This window comes from Equus caballus, chromosome 9 (assembly GCF_041296265.1).
Source record: "Equus caballus isolate H_3958 breed thoroughbred chromosome 9, TB-T2T, whole genome shotgun sequence".
In the NCBI taxonomy this organism is placed as follows: domain Eukaryota; kingdom Metazoa; phylum Chordata; class Mammalia; order Perissodactyla; family Equidae; genus Equus; species Equus caballus.
This window is the reverse complement of record NC_091692.1, coordinates 3,640,218-3,655,674: the sequence shown is the minus strand read 5'-3', so window position 1 is coordinate 3,655,674 and position 15,457 is coordinate 3,640,218. Positions and strand designations below refer to the sequence as shown.

Here is a 15,457-nt window from a genome sequence, read left to right as displayed (position 1 = left end):
GAATCAGTAACTTCTCAATATTATTTTATTATTACCATTATTATTGTTGTTATTAAATTTCTGATTGCTAGACACTGCCAGGAGAATGAAACTGGGAAACAAATATCTACAGGATGCTTGGCATTCAGAAAGTTTACAAAGGGAGAGAAGACATACATAAAAATTAAGATGCATTTATACATCTTTAAATGTTCTCGTCATCTTGTTCTTAAACCTTTAAAATGCTCTCTTTAACACTGAGGAAAAATAAAATCATATATACTAAAGTGTTGAGATTATTAAGCTTGTTTAAATTAACAAATGTCTGAAGAAACACGACACAGAGCAAAAATCAGATCAATCCGTGTTTAAATTTCAGCTGTGTGAAAGCTGATAAAAAACATTCACTGAGTGAATACAGTGTGCTAGAAACTGTACCATCCCATTTGGCAGATGAGGTTTGGAAAGATTAAATGGATCGTCCAATGCTGTCAGGCTGCTTGTGTGCCTGAAATTCATCTGTTGGAGCCCTAAACGCTAGAGAATGTGACTGCATTTGGAGACAGGGGCTTTAAAGAAGTAATTAAGTTAAAATGAAGTCATTAGGGTGGGCCTTTATCAAGTATATCCAATATGACTGGTGTCCTTGTGAGAAGACGAGATTAGGACACAGACAACACAGACAGAGAACCAAGAAAGCAGTCACCTGCCAGGTGAGAAAGTGGCCTCAGAAGAAACCAAACCTATTGACACCTTGATCTTGGACTTCTGGCCTCCAGAATTGGGAGGAAATAAATTGCTGTTGTTTAAGCCAACCAGTCTGCTGTGGTTTTGTTATGGCAGCTGTAGCAAACCAGTACAAATATCTTGTTAAGTCGGTGGCAAGCTGGGGCCCACTCCCTGAGCTATCTGGTTGCGAGCTCTATCTCCTGTCCACATCTACCTACCTGTTTTGCCATCTCTTCCTCCTCTCTGGACCTCTAAATTCCAGAGTCCACAAGACCAGCCTCCATACTCTCACTCTACACTCATGCCTAAAGAAGATCTCACTCTTTTTGATGGCTTTATCACCGTCAGCATGCTCACAACTCATTGTGCAAATTTAAGGTGTACGAGATGTTAATTTAATACATTTAAATATTGCAAAATGACTATCACCTTAGCATTAGCTAATGTCTCACTCACATCACATAACTATCCTTGCTTAACCGTCCATCAACAGATGAATGCATAAAGAAGATGTGGTGTTTATATGTGTGTGTGTGTGTGTACAACAGAATATTATTCAGTCATAAGAAAGAAGGAAATCCTGCCATTTGTGATAACCTGGATGGACCTTGAAGGATTGTGCTAAGTGAAATAAGTCAGACAGAGAAAGACAAGTACTGTGTGATATCACTTATCTGTAGATTATGAAAAAGCCAAAGTTATAGAGACAGAGAGTAGACTGGTGGCTGCTGGTGGCTGGGGGGTGGAGGAAATGGGGGAAATATTGGTCAAACCATACAAACTTTCACTTAGAAAATGAATAAGTCTGAGGATCTACCAACATATTCTTAAAAAATTAATAATCAAACATAAGATAGAATGATGATCACCCATGACAAATGTGAGTAAAAGTAGCGTAACTTTAAACTCAAGACTTCCAAACAAAAGGGTTTGGATCAGGTGTCATCATATCCATCATCCTCAGCAGAACTAAGGGACTCACAAGGAAAGAGGTACATGCACTTCTGTATCAGGAAGGTTTGGAAGTGAAATTTATACCTTCAGGTTCGGTGGTAGCCAATAGGTTGTCTTTAAAATCCCTCAATGCAACATCATAGTTGTGTCTACATCAGCAATATAAACTAGAGCATAAAACAGTACTTCTCTAACAGTCCATGACTATCAGGCAAAACTGGCTATTTTTGCTCTCACTCTTCAGGCAATGGTCTCATCGTCCTCCTTGGTCTGCACGGGTGGGTACAGCAGCATTGCTCTGGCCAGACCAGGCTCGTTCTTCCATCCAGACATTCACATGGACTAGGTCTCCTCTTTGCATTTCACAACTTGAGTTTAAGCTCAGTGTGTCCCACTAGACAGTGTTGGAGGCAGAACTAACTGTGTCTGATGGGCTGGGTATGCTACAGCAAGCTTTTCCCTTAGGTGGGTAACAAGTGGGAGGAGATATAAACGCATTAATCCCTGAATTCTCAGAAGGAATAACAAGTCCTTCTGAATGTGTTTTTCAATTTCCTAACATAAGAATACTTACAAACTAAAGGACTGTTACATTGATCATTTGGGGAATATGAGATTACTTGTCTGTTGCATGGTGGTTCCTCAAAAAGTTAAACATAGAATTACCATATGATCTAGCGATTCCATTTTTAGGTATATACCCCAAAGAAATGAAAGCTGAGACTCTAACAAATGCTTGCACACCAATGTTCATAGTGGCATTATTCACAACAGCCAAGCGGTGGCAACAACTCAAATGTCTATCAGCAGATGGAGAGGTAAACAGAAGAATATACATATACACACAATATTACATTATTCTGTCATAAAAAGGAATGAAATTCTGATATGTGCTACAAGGATAAACCTTGAAAACATTATAACTTAAATAGGCCAGATTAAAAAGGACAAATATTGTATGATTCCACTTATATGAAGTGTCTAGAATAAGAAAATTCATAAAGACAGAAAGTAGAATGAAGGTTACTAGGGCTGGGGACAGGGGGAATGGGGAGTTACCCTGTTTAATGGGTACAGAATTTCTATTTGGGATGATGAAAAATTTTGGAAATGGATAGTGGTGATATTTGCACAACACTGTGAGTGTACTTAATGCCACTGAATTGTATACATAAAAATGGTTATAATGGGAAAATTTACGTTATGTATATTTTATGACAATAAAAAAATAAATGCATAAACATTAAAAATAATTACTCCCTTGTAGTATGGTTACCCCATGCATCATGAGATTAAGTTTCTTCCCGGTTGGGGAGGGTTGCACAGTGTCATGAAAACAGCTCCAGACGTTGATTCAGGTTTTCTCCAGTCTCAGCTCTGTCACTTATTAGCGATAAAAATCTGAGCAAGTCACTTAGGTCCTTTGCGCCTTAGTTTCTTCCAGGTACAGTATCCAACAGAGTTGTTTTGAGAACTAAAATTAAAAGGAAATAATGCATATAAAATGCTGTGTAAACTCCAACAATTATACAAATGGGGGAGTCAACTTTTATTGTGTATTCCTTTAAGAAGCTTAGTCATAATAATCTCATCACTGAAAAGCACTTATTAATTCCTTTTTAAACACCCTAAAATATTAAATTATTGTTGGTAAGATTCAGCCAAAGTATTTTTTTTCTCTATTTGGAGTACTGAATCATAAGTTTTTAGAATGAAAAAGAAATGCTGAATTTCTGAGCAAGCCACATTTCTATTTACCATTCTGATAGTGAGGGGTCATTAAAGCTTCCCATTGGTGTTATTTCTATACCTCTTGCTCATTGTTTAGCCTCATTGTATATACCTTCAGAAGAAGAGATAACTATATTATATCTTGTCTGGAAAAAATGGTCTTAATTCATATTTAATTACTTCTTTTGAAAGTATTAAAAAATGTATTTTGCCACCTGCTCTCATCTTCCATTCCAAACCACACAAACCATTATCAGCCTCTGCATTGTTAGACGTACCATAGTCGTTTGACATAGCACTGTATCCAATTGGACATTATCTTGTAAAAACGCTTTGGATACATAATTGCATTGAAAAATAAATGTTTAAAAAGTAACAAATTTCTTGCTATAATATCATAGATAAATACCAAAATTAATGTGGCTGAAACAAATGTCAACTAAATTTTTGTTTCCCTCCCTAGTGGCTACGTCTTTGACTATGATTACTACAGAGATGATTTCTACAATCGGTACGTAAAGTTTTCATCCTTGTTTCCCTTTGAGTAAAATTATCTTTTAACTATTTTGTATATCTTATTCACACATATTCTTGATTGATATGTTTAAAATAATATTTTATAGTAAAAATTTAAAAAGTACTTTACTAAGCCCCCCAAAATAGAATATAGACACATTTTCCTCTTTTCATTGGACTTACTGAAGTATAGTTACGTCTTGGGACTTTTAGGGCTTTGGAGGTGCTTAAGCCTAAGATTTGGTTTCTGATACTTGGATAATATTCTCAAGATTTAATTAACCAATATTATTTTCCAAGTATCTAGTTGACTTAGAAATCTTTAACACTGAAAGTTTTGTAAACTCAGAAAAATGACTCCAACCTTCTAACATATGTCTGTTTTCATACGACACATTGAAAATGCTGTATTGGTTAGATTCAGTAAAAATTACAAATGGTTCTTACTTTGCATGGTAGTATAGGACAATAAAAGGAAACCATGCAAAGTGATATTAATAATCAGTGGGGAAAAAACTGGATTCTCTATGACCTTTAAAAATATTCACCAAGGGGTTGGCCCTGTGGCGCAGCAGTTAAGTTCTCACGTTCTGCTTCTCGGCGGCCTGGGGTTCGCCAGTTCAGATCCCGGGTGCGGACATGGCACCGCCTGGCACGCCATGCTGTGGTAGGCATCCCACATATAAAGTAGAGGAAGATGGGCATGGATGTTAGCTCAGGGCCAGTCTTCCTCAGCAAAAAAGAGGAGGACTGGCAGTAGTTAGCTCAGGGGTAATCTTCCTCAAAAAAAAAAAATTCATCAAAATATAAAAAACTCTCTTACTGTCAGTTATAAATATATAGGGAAATGCAATATACCTAATACTTATTTAGTACACTGTAATTTAAAACAGTAAAAATATTGAGAATTGTGTTTTATTTCTTCGTAAAAAAGACTTACCTAAAGTAGTTTGAAACGTGCTTGCCTTCTTCTCGTGTAACTTCTGACATGGAGCGAGCGTGTCTTTTACGCCTTGGTGAGTTGTCCTACTCCTTCTAAGGTCGGATCAGTTTCGAGAGTTCATCAGCGTTGTGAACTATCTCCGAGAGTTCTTCAGTGTCTAGTTCTTTGGCAGTGTCATTTCTGCTGGGACAGCTCCATCCGTTTTCATCACATCACAACCACTTTCCTGATTTATGTCAATATGTTTGCTTCTGCTAAGTTCCTCTAGCTCCATACTCTGGTGCCATATCTAGAGTCTCTCAATTGGAAGAGTGTCAGCAGCCCTGCAGTCAGCTCTTTCTCCTATAATTCCAATACCTTTCATTTTAATTTCACTTCCAGTGTTATCACTCTTCAATTCTTTGCTGCACTTTCATCTTTTTTAACCACTTACCTCTTTTGATTATCCATTTTTGTAAAACACCACACGGGTTTATCACTGGGAGACAATGCAACTACACATGTGCTCTCTGTGTGTGAAGCGCATAACAGACACACAGTGACCAATCACTGACAGACTTTGACAGAAGTGATGTGACCGATCGTGATGCACATGTGCTGTTTGCATGGTGATTTGTGGACTGAAAAACCAGCAGCAAAGTGTGGACTTTATGAAATTCCTCCTAGGTAATATATTATGGTAATTGAAATTTGATTATTTAGCTAAACATCGGTAATTAAAATTCAGAGAGAAGCAGAGTGAGGACCGCCTGTACATAGATAGATCATTGGACTAAAAGAAATTAGGTAAATATGTTTTAAGTCCTTAATTATAAGTTCTATTCAAACAACAACAACAAAAATCCAAAAGCATAAAATGCAAACTTGGAAAAACAGCTTGTAATAGACATTCTAAATAGGGAAGAGACTTCGGGACCCCTTGTAAGGGTCTTGTCCCCCTTGCTCCAGCCCTACGGGTGTTTTTTTGGTTCCACAAGGACACCATGGTCCTTCTGGCCCAGGACTTTCCTCTGTGTTGTTCCCTCTTTATGCTTCCTTCCAACACCTACTGTACTTGACTTCAGCCTTCACAAGCCAGCGTGACACCACTCTCAGCCTAACTGAGCTTCTCTGTTCCCTTCTCTCGGCACCCAGTGCTATTCTTTCACAGCGCTTCTGGTTTTTATTGCTGTATTTCTTTCTGTGATGGCAGTATTTGATTCATGTCTGCCTTCCTTCCTCCACAAGGGCAGGAAAGGTGCTCAATTTTGCAATTTGTGTTGTTAATTCATTTCCTCAGATTTAGAGAGATTTTGATTTTCCAAAGGTCACACAATTAGTGACAAAACTACAACTATAACCTATCCATTTAGATTCAACAATCAACTGTATGAATATGCAAAACAGAGGGGGAGCAATATCATTCTATGGAGTTAAATAAAAGGAAACAGCCTTACCTAAATAGAAATCAGACCTACAACCATGCCTTCATTACCATTATGTTCAAACTACTGAGTTAAGCAAGTTATTTCACTAGTTGTCCCTTTGTGACCAAATATGAATTTTTAAAAGATAATTTTCTCAAATTATTTTTATACTTTCTACAAAATATGGTATTTTATTTTAAATATTAAATAGCATGTAATAACTTGTTCTAAAAATGATGTGAAGAGCTGGCCCATTAAAATAATCCAATTTGCTATTAAGATAACATTTAGATAGCCTTTACAGTTTGAGAATTTTAGTTTTTGACAATTATTTTTCTTTTTTTGTGTGTGTGAGGAAGATTGGCCCTGAGTTAACATCTGTGCCAATCTTCCTCTATTTTACGTGGGATGCCACCACAGTGTGGCTTCATGAGCGGTGCTAGGTCTGGGCCCGGGACCAAACCTGTGAACCCTGGGACACAGAAGTGGAGCAAGCAAACTTAACCACTACGCCACTGGACCAGCCCCTAGTTTTTGACAATTTTAAAGACGTTTTCTAATACAGCTTTTTTTCCAGGGAGCAGAACACTGTCCTAATTGTTATGAATAAAGTTTTCAGTTAATATATATTGTCTTTTAGTTTGTCAATATGAAACTATTTTAGCATTGTAATCTCTTACATGTTCTATAATGTGACTTTCTCCCACATTTAAAGAATTTCCACCTAAAATAGAGTTTTGTGTAAATGCAGGAGACCCAAGTTCTGGTAACTAAAGTTGTAATTTGGGCAGGTAATCAGGTTCTCAGCTTTCTGATCTTTAAAAAGAAACCAAGATCTGCATTTTACTGTGTATAAATTATGGCTCTCTAGAATCATTAGAGAGACAGACAGATAGCTAAGTAGATAGATTGATAGATAGATGGATGGATGGATGGATGGATGGATGGATGGATGGAAGGATGGATGGATGGATGGATGGATGGATGGATGGATGGATGGATGGTTGGATGGTTGGATGGATGGATGGAAGGAAGGATGGATGGATGGATGGATGGATGGTTGGATGGATGGATGGATGGTTGGATGGATGGATGGATGGATGGATGGATGGATAGATGGATGGATGGTTGGATGGATGGATGGATGGTTGGATGGATGGATGGATGGATGGATGGATGGATGGATGGAAGGAAGGATGGATGGATGGATGGTTGGATGGATGGATGGATGGTTGGATGGATGGATGGATGGATGGATGGATGGATGGATGGTTGGATGGATGGATGGATGGTTGGATGGATGGATGGATGGTTGGATGGATGGATGGATGGATGGAAGGAAGGATGGATGGATGGATGGATGGATGGATGGATGGATGGTTGGATGGTTGGATGGATGGATGGAAGGAAGGATGGATGGATGGATGGATGGATGGTTGGATGGATGGATGGATGGTTGGATGGATGGATGGATGGTTGGATGGATGGATGGATGGATGGAAGGAAGGATGGATGGATGGATGGATGGATGGATGGATGGATGGATGGTTGGATGGTTGGATGGATGGATGGAAGGAAGGATGGATGGATGGATGGATGGATGGTTGGATGGTTGGATGGATGGATGGAAGGAAGGATGGATGGATGGATGGATGGATGGATGGAAGGATGGATGGATGGATGGATTGATGGATCAATCGATAGATCCTACCTGCCAAAGAGCAAGAGTTTTAATCAGCCAAATAATTATAGAGCCTGAAGCTTTCAGATCACTCTCTGCTAAACAAAAAACTTCACTCTGAACAATTTCCAAAATTGTTTATTTGTCGTATATAAAATCTGTTTGGCTTCTAAGTGTGCAAAAAATCAGTATGGTTGTATTGCTAACAGACTGTCTAAGCAGTCTGTGCTCTCGTTCGTTAATTTTTCCATTTATTGCACTTGGTTAAGAAAGACGTAAGCATCTGCTACCAGTGGATGTGGTTGGGAGTTCCCTGTGAACATAGATCCCCTGGAAAGGAGAACAGATTGGAGAGGCTGGACAAGAAGAAAAGCTTACAAAGTCAGTGCTAACAGTTTTATCCACAGTAATTCCTCATAAATTACACTCTGCTCATATTTATGGTTAATTTTTTTCTCTTTTTACTAGTGATGCCTGATGCGGGATCGGTGAGCCGAGGAGTCGAAAGAAAGATTTCTTAGACTCTCAAGATCTGGCAGTAGTGCTCTTTTATTTAGAGAATAGTGTGGAATAGCATGGGGACAGGACCCATGGGCAGGCAGAGCTTCTGCTGCTGCCACTGCTGCTGCCCCCGCTGGCATGGGGACAGGACTCATGGGCAGGCAGAGCTGGTGCGTGGGGACAGGACCCACGGGCAGTCAGAGCTCCTGCTGCTGCTGCTTCTGTTGCCCCCGCTGGCATGGGGACAGGACCCATGGGCAAGCAGAGCTGGTGCATGGGGACAGGACCCACGGGCAGTCAGAGCTCCTGCTGCTGCCCCCGCTGGCATGGGGACAAGACCCACGGGCAGTCAGAGCTCCTGCTGCTGCCCTGAGTTGAGGGTTAGGGCTAATTTTATAAGGCATGGGTACGTGACTTATTTTTACTGGAAAAAAAGAAAAGATGATGTAAAAAGTCATTAAATGATTTCAGTGCAGATGGGGTCTGGTTATTGTGCGGTCATATAACTTTAGATACGAATCTGGCCATATAGATCGGCATGCAGGTGAGGATGCCCCGGGCTTCTCTCCCTGGGGCAGTCCTAATTCATACCATAAAAAAAGTCCACTGGGTCATATAGTTTGGCATGTAGGCCAGGTCACCTTGGGCTTCTCTAGCTGGGGCAGCCTTAATCCACATCAATGCCAACTTGGGCAAGTCATTTAATACCACAGGACTTGTTGTCTCTTCCATGAAGTGAGCATGAAATTAATTCCTGCCTCATGAGATTGTTCTGAGGATTAAATGAAAGGATGTATCTATAATGATCTACATTATGCCTAGTATATTTTTAGTGCTTGATCAGTGCTAGCTGTTAATGACAGCTAACGGTAAACATTGACAATGATGGTGAATGTATTTCTTACACTGATATTCATGTAGCAATGGCCCTATGACTGAGAATAAGCTGGTTGGTCAGTCGTCCTTCCACAACAGTCCATTATGGCACCTCTGGATTATTCTCTTTTTGTTTTCCCTTCTCCTGCTCCCAGAGTGTTCCAGTCGCAGCCGAACACACTTCACTGCAGAGAGAGAGTGCTCAGCTCTTTCCTTTAACCCCACACCGCTTTGGTTTTGGTCAAGAAAACAGAAATCACATAGATATATTTAACAGGGATAATTATATGTAAAAATGTTCTGATTGGGTGTTAAGGAACAGAAAAAGCAAAAAGAAAGCAGCATGGAATAATGGAATGAGCAACCACGAGAAGCAGCAGCCACATGTAAGGCTGGGGAAACAGAGGAAGAGGTTGGGATTATCAAAATTTAATGTAGAACAAGGGACGTGCAGTGCTGAAGTTGGGAGCAGGCGGTCCTGCTCAGCTGGTGCTGGTGTATGGAGCCCAGAGGGGGCCCTGTGCGGCTGGAGCCCAGACCTCCCAGGGAGGGCAAAGACAGTGTTCCGCAAGTGTTGCAAAATTACTCAAACTGGAGTCAGCTGCTGCTACTAGAATGCATTGCTGCTGCCAGGGCGAAGAAATAAGGCTAGAGTAATGCTGACAAGAACAGGAAGCCAAAACAAAAGCAGGAAGCAGAACATTAGGAAGGATGGATCCTCTCTTCCTGCCCCAGCTTGGCAGTCTCCCTCTCAGGTCCTCTGTTGGCTGAGTCTAGTGAGGAGCTCCTGGCCCCACGGGAATGCAGTTTACGGAGTCCCAACCCCAGCTGCGGCTAAAGCTGGGTCTGAGGCTGAGAGATTAGAGTTTAGTAATTGACATACATCCACATGGTATTATCCGATTTCTGCCAGGTTTGGCGATTCTAATGTAATTGGGGATTTTCAACCTTACATAGTTTTAGCTTAGAAAAAGTTCTTTACACAAAGTTCCATCTTATCATTTTGATGCATTGGCCCAGCAGTAACTTTTCCAAAGACTGATTTCGTGTCTATCCATGGTTTCAGGGATCATGAAGGGTATGGTTACTCTAAGCTTTCACATTTTTATATTACACGAAGCATTGTCCAATAATTTACAGCATTTAATAGCATTTTCTTCTAAAAGGTCAAGTATGACTCTAAATGAAGGACATTACACGTTATTAAAGCCGAGCATAAATATTTATACTCTTCCAAGTAAAGTACAAGGAGATGTATACCTAAAATTATATTAAATCCCCCAAGGTATGTTTTCAATTTCTGAGATATTATTAGCAGTTTAATCCAACTTTTTTTCAGTAGTATCAGGAAGAGCACTGAGCAGTTCATAACCTCCAGTAATGAGTGAACTTCTGCTAAGAGAAAAAGAAATGCCAGAGGTGCTTGACCATATGGAAAACATACACGGTACACATATTAAATGATTCAAAATGGGCGCTGTTCAACTCTGGAACCGTTTTGGCCCTGTATATATTAACACAAGAGAAGTTACTAGTTTTGTGGTGCTCATGAAAAAGACTCTAAGTCAAGTTGCAGTTGTTTCAGATTATTGATTAGTAGAGCACAGTATATGTTCATGAATATTGCAAAAACATATTAGCAAGAGGTAGTGGCTGTTTCATTACACAAATTTAAATTACCATCTGGTAGAATCACATTCCACTTAAAACATTTGGAAATACCAGCCTGGTGCAGTTGACAAAGGACATGATTTGGAGTCAGAAGACATGCGTTTCAGGCCTAGATGTGTGTGTGCTGGCTGATTAAACTTGAGTAAGTCACTTCTCTTTCTCGTAAGTTTCCTTCACGGGCAAAATGGCTGAATACCCACATTATAGAATTATAAGAATTGAATAAGAGAATCATTTTATTGATTTATAGCCTTACAATGCTATTGAATGAATTAACTTTTTAATTACTAAAAGCTGTACACAAAATATAACAGATAGCAAAGTAGTGCAAAATATAAAGACTATATATTAAGGTCAAAATATTGCTAAAAAGATCACTCAGGATTTCAATCAGCTTGCCTTTAAAAGCATGTCCAAGAAGAATTTGCACGAGATCCAGGGAGGGGATCTCCACTGAAAGTCTCAGAAAAGTTTAATCACAAACAATAGAAATAGAAATTATTTATTTACTGGTCTCAAGTGAAGTGTGCCTTTAAAAATTACTTTCTGATTCACTTTTAACCAAAAGCTTATTTGAAGTCAGGGTGGAAATTAGAGACAGATTTTATGAATTTTGAGTAGTTCAAACAGTATAGAAAACAGATATGCTAGCAGGATATAAGAATCATTCATCTGGATTTCAAATATATTCTTTCTTAAAAATGATAGGCATTTAATTTGGTTTTATAGACTATACGTCTGTCAGAAGTGGAGCATGCTGAAGAGGAGGATTCAAGGTTGAATCAAGACCCAGGGAGAGATCTTCTCTGGTCCTTCGGTCATTGATCTTTGTTTATGTGCTAAGGGCCCAGTGAGAACATGGCCCTGAGCTCGTTGCCAGGTTTTGGCTCTGGGCGGCCCTTGGGTTCAGCCCCCAGTCCAGACCACGTATTTCTGTTAGATTAACCATGTAGTGACTATGTAGTTTTGATTCATAAGTAGGGAAAATGAGCAATTCTATTCTTGAAGGAAATTTAACAGAAAACAGATAATTACCAATTCTTGAAATCACTGTTTATCTAAAATGGAAATTTAGTGTTTGGGGACAAAAAACTATGCAAATATTACATTTTCAAAATTTTTTCTTGAACTTTAAAATCACATTAGTTGACAATGAAAAATAGCCAGTGAGTCAAAAGGCCACAAGGTAATGATTTATTAGAATGTAGTATATCTATTTGAGAAAATGAAGAACAATAATTAAAATAAACATTAGGAAGACCCTTTAGCAGGCTTGAGAAATGTTTTTAATATAAACCGAAAAGAATTAGCCAGAATACATGACTGTGCATATATTATGTTTTCACGATGTGAAAACATATGCGTACCTGGGGAAAAAAGATTAGAGAATGATGGTAGTTGTTTCAGAGTCTGAGATTGGGAGTGTGTTTTTTTCTAAACTATTGCTTTACTATTGTTAAAGCTTAATAATAACACGCTTTTAATAAAAATAAGCATTCAAAATTGTATTCATATTTTTATGTCAATATGCCATTATATTGCCTTTGTCCAAAACGGAGCTATTTTTTAATAGCTAATATCCTTATTCTTCCTAGAGACAAGTTGTATTTATTTTTATCAAGTAAATTAATACTAAAATTATTTAACAGTTCTTAGCTTTTCCTAGGTAATAAAATTACATATCCCAGGTATTATTCAAGCAAACAAAATTCCAAGCAAGAAAGGAACACATGAAAATAGAAATATTTATTAGATAAAGCAAATTAAATCCTCAAATTTCCTCATTGGGTTTCTTTTATTCAAAGCTGACTACATTTATTTTATTTACTGCTTGAGAGTGGGTCTTTTAGAGTTCTTATTTTAAAATAGACCTTGGAGAAGAGAGAATTAGGTTCGGCTTCATTATAAACCACTATCCATTTGACCAGCAAATACTAGGGGGAAACCAGTATTCTTAGATCTTTGAGAGTTTTTATTTTAATGCAGACCTTGGGGAAGGAAAAACTATGTGTTTGGCTTCATTATAAATCATTATCTATTTGACCAGCAAGGTATTAGAGGAAAAATGATATTCTGACTAAGCAATATTAGGGAAAAAGAAGAACCGTTAAAGAACAGGAGGGGGAGTATAATTCTGAGAATGGAAGGAATGAAAAAATAGGAGGAAGGAAGAAATTTCAAGCTTTTAACTGACCTTTCAGATTTGGATTCCATTTAATTCTGTTGGATTACAATCTTTGTTGTCAGTCTATAATCTTTAATGGACTGTTTCCTTTGTCTCAACAGTATTTGCCGGTTTAATATTTTGTAAAGGCAAAATTTCTTTGATTTGCTCTAAAGAGAATTCTGATGAGAAAGCCAGTGCGGTGTCCCCTGCATGTGCTGCCTCTCACCTACTCCCTCTGCATGGGATCCGCCTACATCCCGCCTCCCAGGCCCAGGAAGTCTGCCCCCTTCCCGTCATCATCTTGAGGTTTTTATGCAGTCAGATAATATTCAGTCTTCCTTCGTTTTATCTCTGGTAAACTCAAGTGTGCACAATCAAAATTAAGAAACTCCCCAACTCCATTAAATTTTGCAAAATTAAAAATTACGCTCTCATGTGTAATGCCCTTATAGTTGTCTCTCAGTATCCCCAGGGGGCTGGTTCTAGGACTCCTCGTACATACCAAAATCCCCGGATGCTGGAGTCTCTTACATAAAATGGCACAGTATTAGCGTACAACCTACACCCATTCTCCCATATACTTTAAATGATCCCTAGATTACTTATAATACCTAATTTAACTTAAATACTATGTAAATAGCTGCTATACTGTATTGTTTAGGGAATAAATGACAGGAAAAAAACTGTACATGTTCAGTACAGACACAACCATCATAGGCCTTTCGACCCACAGTGGGTTGAATCCCAGATGTGAAACCGGTGGATACAGAGGGCCTACTGTACCTTTCTTTAGGTTTCTTTTGTAAATTGCATATTACTTTTAAAAGTTTAAATTCTGGGGGCCGACCTGGTGGTGCATCAGTAATGTTCTCATGTTCCACTTTGGCAGCCCAGGATTCGGTTCAGATCCCAGGTATGGCCCTACACACGGCTTATCAAGCCATGCTGTGGCAGGTGTCCCACATATAAAGTAGAGGAAGATGGGCACGGATGTTAGCTCACAGCCAATCTTCCTCAGCAAAAAAAAGAGGAGGACCGGTGACAGACGTTAGCTAACCTCAAATCTTCTTCAAAAAAAATTTAAATACTGATACTGAATATCTTCCCATTAAGGGGCAGAAAGAATGGGTAAAGACTTGCTTAATTCCTTGGTGAGAAAAGAGAAATCTCTGTTTGAAGCAACTCATCAAAATACTCAGAGAACAAAGGCTACGCTCTGTAGGAATTGACGACAAAGGACACAGCACATACTGACAGTGCTCCTAAAATGTGCTAAAAGTATGTCACAAATATAATGAGCAAATGCAGCTGTCTTTTCTCAACTCAAGATCAGGGCTGGCCAACACTGAAGGCTTTATAATCCTTGGCTGGGGGAAGCAATAGAAATATTGATAAATATTTCAGCTCCCAGTAAAATATTATCAAATTGCCTTATAATTGAATCAGCAGGAAATGTGGCTTTAATGAACCTCCTAAGTTGTGATTTTGTGGCCTTGGGAAACGGTCCCTCCAAAAGAGCTTGCCTCTTACACCCTGAAAGATGAGTGAATTGCCGTCTTTTCTTTTCCCTCAATAGCTTTGGGTGTTGTAGCTCATAAAAGTGCCTTTGTGTTTTGCTTCACTGACTTAAGGCGCCCTGTGAATTCAACTTATAAATAAGGAATGTAGACCTTGTTTTGTGATTGAAATGAGGGGCAGGCTTAGTTGACCCTTTTGATTTTCCAGCCCCTAGTGGTATGGATAATATTCATAACCCTTTCAGCCTTGTCCTGCCTGTACGCTTTGCAGTAAACTGTAATGTGTTGACATCCATGACCTGCTCTTTGCTGGCCGTTCTCCAGCTCTAATGGACTTTGCTCGTTCACAGAGGATGGCACCTGTCTTGAACTCTGTCTCATTTCATTTCTTCTCCTTTCCAGACATCTCGTAGTTTTTCCCAGCATGTTTCCGAAACGTTTGTGAACAGTTTAGCTCTATAGTGTAGGAGACATTCACAGTACTAGATTCTGCTCGCAGTGTGGTTTGTATACTACTTTTTTCCCCATAGTGTCATAGTTTTAAATGTCTCTAAATGAATATTTGAAAACCAGTCTATCTTGTTATTATGTTTTATATATTATTTTCCAAAAAGAGATTGTCGCATTTTCATCTGTGTGTGTAAATAGGGTGTAATTTTATGAAATAACCTATTATAAAAGTTTTTTTTTAATTTTCTTCCTGTTCTAGTTTTCTCACTTCTGACTTTCATATTAGATTATTTTTATTGACTGTTTTAAAGCAATTATGAGAATGTAATCCATATA

The 15,457-nt window shown here is 38.7% G+C and overlaps 1 protein-coding gene across 36 annotated transcripts in view; it reads left to right on the top strand.

Moving 5' to 3' along the window:
• The window catches only part of RALYL (RALY RNA binding protein like), a 674,426-nt gene that overhangs the window by 579,792 nt on the left and 79,177 nt on the right, over nucleotides 1-15,457 (top strand). For all 36 annotated transcript variants that reach the window (XM_070222092.1, XM_070222081.1, XM_070222086.1 and 33 more), the window contains one exon: nucleotides 3,857-3,904. In XM_070222092.1, the coding sequence (XP_070078193.1) occupies nucleotides 3,857-3,904 (48 nt within the window). The remainder of the gene's footprint in view (nucleotides 1-3,856; nucleotides 3,905-15,457) is intronic.